The 6,705-nt window shown below is 46.1% G+C and overlaps 1 protein-coding gene across 1 annotated transcript; it reads right to left on the bottom strand.

The window, feature by feature from the left end:
- Positions 1-245: 245 nt before the first annotated feature.
- Positions 246-3,828, bottom strand: LOC147164565 (NXPE family member 3-like). Its single transcript, XM_086091250.1, has 5 exons — positions 3,766-3,828; positions 2,084-2,862; positions 1,685-1,755; positions 1,396-1,602; positions 246-884 (listed from the first exon to the last, which is right to left on the bottom strand). Exons 1-5 carry the CDS (start codon positions 3,826-3,828, stop codon positions 316-318), a joined length of 1,689 nt encoding a protein of 562 aa, XP_085947376.1. The 3' UTR covers positions 246-315.
- Between the last annotated feature and the right edge of the window lie 2,877 nt (positions 3,829-6,705).

Raw genomic sequence — 6,705 nt, 5'->3', positions numbered from 1 at the left:
TTTATTTAAATATTAAATTTGAGTCTCCTTCAATTTATTGTTGATTTAATAATTAATTGGACAAAAGGACACTGAAAAAAGGAGGACAATCATGTTAAAAAAATTTTAATACATGTCACTGATTTCAAAAATAGGAAAGCTTTAATTGAAAATAAAACAAAAATCGTTATAAACATCACATTTGTAGACAGTGATAAATGCTGAGCTGTACAAATAGAAAAATTGTTGCTCCAGAGGTCGTAAAAAACGCTAAATAAAGACAGTGAAATTGTCACTAATTAGGCAACTGCAGGCATCTAATACTCTTTCTCCCTTTCATGCTTTCAACTTGTTTCTGTTCCCATTACGGCAAACGTAGGACAACATCATGTCTACCATAGTCTTGACAATGGGCCTCGGTGGGTGCAAGATGTGTGGTAGACGGTGCGCCAAACACATCTGCCAAGCGTCCACCAAAATAACGTCGAGATCCTTGAACATGGCGCGCAGCACGACGTCCTGCTGCAGCGTCAACCAGTCACTGTTGTACAGGCTGACGTTCCCTTTCAAGGCCTGAGGATTGGCCGTACGGACCACCACCACCGTCTCCGGGGCCCGGTCCAGGAGTCGCACCACCGCCTTGCGGATGTGCCGGAGGCGCTGTATGTACACCTGCGCGGGGAAGGTGCCGAAGTGAGCCCAGATGCCGATTGTCACCACCGTGTTGGGACCGCCGGTCAGGCTGTCCAGCTCGTTGGCGATGTAGCGCAACTCGCTGATCATGACGGGCTGGATGCGGATGGGTGGGCCGTGGAAGCGGTAGTTGAGCAGAATATTGTGGGTGCTACCCACCGCCATAAAGGGTCCCGACTTCTTTGGATTCTCAAGGTTGACTTTTTTTAAGGCTGCATGGCAGAATTAAATCAAGCAATTTAAACCTCAGTATTGTTTAAAGACTATATTGGGCTACGTTCAGGCTTTTATGTGAAGTGAGGCGAGGAAGACATTGTTTGCTTGATGCACTCGACTCACAGGGACAAACTCCCAAAATTTCCAGAACAAACAGTAATATACAGTAAGAGTACATTGTTAAATAAATTAGCTAAATCTTTATTCTCTTTTTCTACTTTTACCAGTCTTAAGTTTTTGCACATGTATCTGTACTCACTTATATATATATATAATATGCAGAGGTGGTAAATCCAGGTCCACAAAGTAAAAACCCTGCCACAGTTTGGCTTTAACCCCAATGCAAGTAAACGAGTACCTGGGGAGCTAGCTAGGGAGCTCGCGAGCTAGCATCTGGGGCTAAAGCCAAACTGTGGCAGGGTTTTTTTGTTCTTTTTTTTTACTTTCTGGACCTGGATTTGCCACTTTTGCCAATCCTGCACAATGCTATGACATGGAAGTGCTGACCTGGAAGCACACTGAGGAGGTACTCGAACCACTGCCGCATGGTGGAGTCGCCGTACATGTAAACCAACTTGTTGGTCAAACACTGAGTGATGGCATTCGCATTGTCAAAGTGCGACATGGGGACGTCTCCCAATGGCCTCCACAAGTCCTGGTAGTAGTACCCAGATGTCGCCAGCGTGACGGAATCCGGTTTTTGACTGCTGCTTTCTAGATTGACCAACACAATGATGTGAATAAATTACCAACACATCAAAAAGTAAGAATCATTAGTCTGAAGTTTTTGCAGTACCTTTCCAAGAAGGCAACACGTTGATTGTATCTGTTGTGGAAGCGTGGATGGGAACTTTGACATTCTTGCCACTGACATCAAAGAAATCAAAGAAGTAAGTTTGAATAGGTGCAACAGAAACAGGCACAATAAGATCACAATCAATGGCAGTTGAGGCGTACACAGGAATGTTCAAAATGTTATAGTATATACATCAACAGTCTCTGTCTAGTCTCTGTTTAGACTGAAAATTGGTTGCCTATCAATTTATAACTTTATAAAATAGCCTATAGGAGTAGTAATAGGCTGGTATTTGCATTATAGCCTATAAGGGATGAACTTTCCAATACCCCAATGTGATTTGTGTTCAACATCTTGTTCTGCTTGAAATCTCTTTAATCACTCATTGATTGCACAAACCTCTTAAAGAGTAAAGCTTCGTTTTTGGTGATGACGTTTTTGACGTATCCTCCCATGGCGTGATTGTATCTAGTGTTGCAGCCGAGCAATTTGGGCTTGTAGCAATACCACTGATCGCCAGAGTTAAGGTCCGTGTAGTTGCACAGTGGCCCCTTTTCTGGCGGCAGGCACATGTTGCACACCGTCCTCTCGGAATGATTGCCCCCGCGAAAGATGCTGGAGAAGTACACCCGATCAGGTCGTTTGTCCCTCAGCCGCCGCAGCACGGCGATGGCCTCGCTAGAGTGCACCATCAGGACGTTTACCTGAGCCGAGCCCGCCCACAGTAACGGGAATCGAACTGAATAAAGTCCATTTTCGTGGTCCAACACCTGCCCGGCCACACCTGCCCTTAACTTTGGGGAATGCAACCGAGCCAGCAGAAAATCGCCGCCATAGCGCTTGGGTCGGCCCTTGTAGTCACGCATTTGGACCTGCACTTCAAGCTGGTCACCCACATGCCAACTGTGGTTGCTTTGGGAGGATATAATTGTAAACAGGCTGTGGGCCGGGTCGCTCGTCTGGGACAGGTTGGGTGGTGCAGAGCCAGAAGGCGGCTGCGGCCAGGCGATGGAGTTCAATAAATTGCGTTCCTCCAATTCTTCCTCAAGGCACAGTGGCTGGCCCTGATGGAGACAGATGGTGCGCTTGGGGTAAAATGTCGTGAGGTTTTGGTTCTGGACCTTGTACGGTGGTGGCACTACATCGTACTTCCAACTCTGAGGAGATGACAAGATATGCTTTAGGATGTTACATTTGAACTAACGCTCTTTCGCAATATTTAATAATTTTTTTACATTATCCCATTATAATACAGTCAAATCCAAAATCATACCACTAGCTTAGAAAATGATGGTCAAATCACATTAATGTGCCCAAAATTTCAAGCATTTTCTATCATTCCATCAAGCTATAGTATGTAGTAACTGCCCCATCCACATATGACAAATCTACCGTAACCAGTTCTTCAAATAACATTTAAGAATGCATTACTTAACCCCTGAGCAATTATCCATCCATCCATCCATCTTCTGCAGCTTATACGAGGTTGAGTCGCAGGAGCAGCAGCTTTAGCAGGGAAGCCCAGAATTCCCTCTCCCTAGCCACTTCAACCAGCTCCTCCAGCGGGATCCCAAGGCGTTCGCAGGCCAGCCGAGAGACATAGTTTCTCCAGCGTGTCCTGGGTCGGCCCGGGGCTTCCCGCCGATGGGCCATGCCCGAAACACCTCTCCAGGGAGGCGTCCAAGAGGCATCCGAACCAGATGCCCGAGCCACCTCAACTGGCTCCTCTCAACGAGGAGTAGCAGCGGTTCTACTCCGAGTCCCTCCCGGATGACCAAGTTTCTCACCCTATCTCTAAGGGAGAGCCAGGACACCCTGCGGAGAAAACTCATTTTGGCAGCATGTATCCGGGATCTTGTTCTTTCGGTCACGGCCCACAGCTCGTGAACATAGGTGAGGGTAGGACTGTAGATTGACCAGTAAATCGAGAGCTTTGCCTTTCGGCTCAGCTCCTTCTTCACCACAACGGACCGATACAGAGTCCGCATCACTGCAGACGCTGTACCGATCCGCCTGTCGATCTCCCGCTCTATCCTGCCCTCACTCATGAACAAGACCCTTAGATACTTGAACTCCTCCACTTGGGGCAGGATCTTATCCCCGACCCGGAAAGGGCACGTCACCCGTTTCCGACTGAGGACCATGGTCTCGGATTTGGAGGTGCTGATCTTCATCCCAACTGCTTCACACTCGGCTAAGAACCGCTCCAGTGAGAGTTGGAGATCACAGCTTGATGAAGCCAACAGCAGCACCACATGATCTGCAAAAAGCAGAGATGCAATGCCAGGCCACCAAACTGGACCCCCTCAACGCCACTGCTGCGCCTAGAAATTCACAGGCCAAAAAGGCCCGATAGGACTCCTTCTTCAGCTTTACGGCATCCCCTTCGAGGATTGTCGCCACGACAGGCACCGACCATCTTACGACTACAGATCCGATTGGCCGCCTCAACATTGGAGGCGCGAAACATGGCCCACTCGGGCTCAATGTCCCCCGCCTCCCCCGGGACAAGGGAGAAGTTCTGCCGGAGGTGAGCATTGAAACTCTTTCTGACAGGGGATTCCGCCAGACGTTCCCAGCAAACCCTCACAGTACGTTCTGGTCTGTCAGGTCTGACAAGCATCTTCCCCCACCATCGGAGCCAACACACCTCCAGGTGGTGATCAGTTGACAGCTCTGACCCTCTCTTCACCCAAGTGTCCAAAACATGCGCCCGCAAATCCGATCACACGACTACGAAGTCGATCATAGAACTGCGGCCTAGGGTGTCCTGGTGCCAAGTGCACATATGGACACCAGTATGTTTGAACATGGTGTTCGTTATAGACAAACCGTGATGAGCACAGAAGTCCAATAACAAAACACCACTCGGGTTCTGATCGGGAGGGCCGTTCCTCCCAATCACGCCCCTCCAGGTCTTAATGTCATTGCCCACGTGAGCGTTGAAGTCCCCCAGCAGAACAAGGGAGTCCCCAGAGGGAGCGCTCTCCAGCAAGGACTCCAAAAAGGGTGGTGTTTTGTGGAAAACACTACTTCACCTTTATATTTTTATGCAGGATCATGAGTGGAGCAATGATGATGACATTTCTGAATGAACAATACTGAGCTCTTTAAAAAGAAGAGAAAAAAAGAAGAAAAAAAAGGAAAGAAAAGAAAGAAAAAAAAAAGAAGAAAAAAATAATAATGAGTGTTCCATTACGGCCCCAGGGCAGCTGTGAGTGTGAATCTGAGAGTGTATGAATAATGTATCCAAAAAGAGTGCGTGCCTAAAAAAAAGTGCTGTATAAATTTGGTGCATTATAACTACACACCCTCCAAGGATTCCAAAAAGGGTGGGTACTCTGAACTGCTGTTTGGTGCATATGCACAAACAGTCAGGAACCGTCCCCCCCACCCCAAGGCAGAGGGAGGCTACCCTCTCATCTACCAGGGTGAACCCCAACGTACAGGCACCAAGCCGGGGGCATCAGTATGCCCACACCTGCTCTGCGCCTCTCACCGTGGGCAACTCCAGAGTGGAAGAGAGTCCAGCCCCTCTCGAGAGGATTGGTACCAGAGCCCACGCCGTGTGTGGAAGAGAGTCAGACTATATCTAGTCAGAATTTCTCTGAATCACACACCAGCTTGGGCTCCCCCACCTCCCTAGAGGTAACATTGCATGTCCCAAGCGCTAGCTTCTGTCGTCGGGGATCGGACCACCAAAGTTCCCGCCTTTGGCTGCCACCCAGCTTGCTACGCACTCGACCTCTTTGGCCCCTCCTACAGGTGGTGAGCCCATCGGAAGAGCAATTATGTGGTCTGACAAGTATGTATGTATAATTGCTGTACTCTTCTGTTCAGCTGAATGGATGATTGCTTTCAATACATATAACTGTCGTAAAAAAAAATTGTAAGCTATAAATGCAAGGTTTCTTAGCACAAATGTATTGTTAGTGCTATTGTAAATTTGATGTATATTAAGATGTCTAATTGACTGACGTGATGTTGAAAAACATAATCTTTTGATTTAAACTTTCTGGTGCATTCAGCTAAAGGGTAAATCAATCAATCAACAATCCGATTTTTATCATAAAGGAAAGTTTTCATACTGGGAATATAATTGATGAAAGTAGGTTCTCTTGAGTTTATAATTTTGTTCTCAGTACTAAATTCAAATTATGATTGTTGTCCAATACTGTATGTTTAATAAAAAATAATTTAATATAGAAAAAGGCAAGAAGAAATAAGGTCCACTCAGATGTTATAGTCCCATTAGGTGTGTGTTTGGGGGTAGGGAAAAAGAGTTTCACTGAACATCTCACACTCTAAAATGCTTTTTAATTTAAATCTTCTTTTTTTTTTAATCAAAGAAATGTGCTTTGCTTGATCCATTTTCTTTATAATGGTACACATCTCACAAATTCTGCCAGCCTATGTAAACTAATGACAACAACTCAAGCATGTAAAATACGATGGAATAAATGTCTCTCACCTCCCCAATGGTGATGTTGTACAGCAAGAAGATGATCCCGAACAAGGTGAGAATAATGAGCACATATTTCCAAGCATTTAGAGGCATGACTGGATCGTGTTGGTTACCTGCCGTCACTGCAGTATGATAACGAGGAAGTAACCTGAGTACAAGGTCCAGCTTGTCAGTTAAGGCCTATATACACCAATCCGACGTCGGTCACATTTAGCCGACGTCGGATTGATGTATATAGGCCTTAAGGGACTGCCTCCACGGGGAGAGCCATAAAATAAACGAAAGATTATTACTATAGACTTTTACAATGATATATGCAAACATTGTAAAGCCCACATTGTTTGCATGCTTGTTGGCATTATGTTTAATTCTTCGGGGGGCATCTGAGTTTTAAATGTCCTACTTTTGCTGGTGGTTCTGAATGCATCTTGTATGAGGCAAAAACAAACAAAAGTCCAATGTTTTGCTTTTTCCTCTCTAGCGAGCTTTTATCTGTAGCTCCTCACGTTTATTGTTGCGTGTAAATGCCAATGTTCATTTTTTATCCCATTTGTTG

This window comes from Leptonotus elevatus, chromosome 12 (genome assembly GCF_054856555.1).
Source record: "Leptonotus elevatus isolate MCC_2025b chromosome 12, RoL_Lele_1.0, whole genome shotgun sequence".
NCBI classification, from domain to species: domain Eukaryota; kingdom Metazoa; phylum Chordata; class Actinopteri; order Syngnathiformes; family Syngnathidae; genus Leptonotus; species Leptonotus elevatus.
This window is presented reverse-complemented; position numbering and strand designations above follow the sequence as displayed.

Excerpts from the sequence above, each read along its gene's own strand:
- LOC147164565 (XM_086091250.1), bottom strand. The coding sequence starts at position 3,828 with ATGGTCCTCAGTCGGAAACGGGTGACGTGCCCTTTCCGGGTCGGGGAT. Across the intron at positions 1,756-2,083 it reads GAAGCTTTACTCTTTAAGAG|TGGCAAGAATGTCAAAGTTC; the intron begins GTTTGTGCAATC and ends CTTTGATGTCAG. Across the intron at positions 1,603-1,684 it reads CGTGTTGCCTTCTTGGAAAG|AAAGCAGCAGTCAAAAACCG; the intron begins GTACTGCAAAAA and ends TGGTCAATCTAG.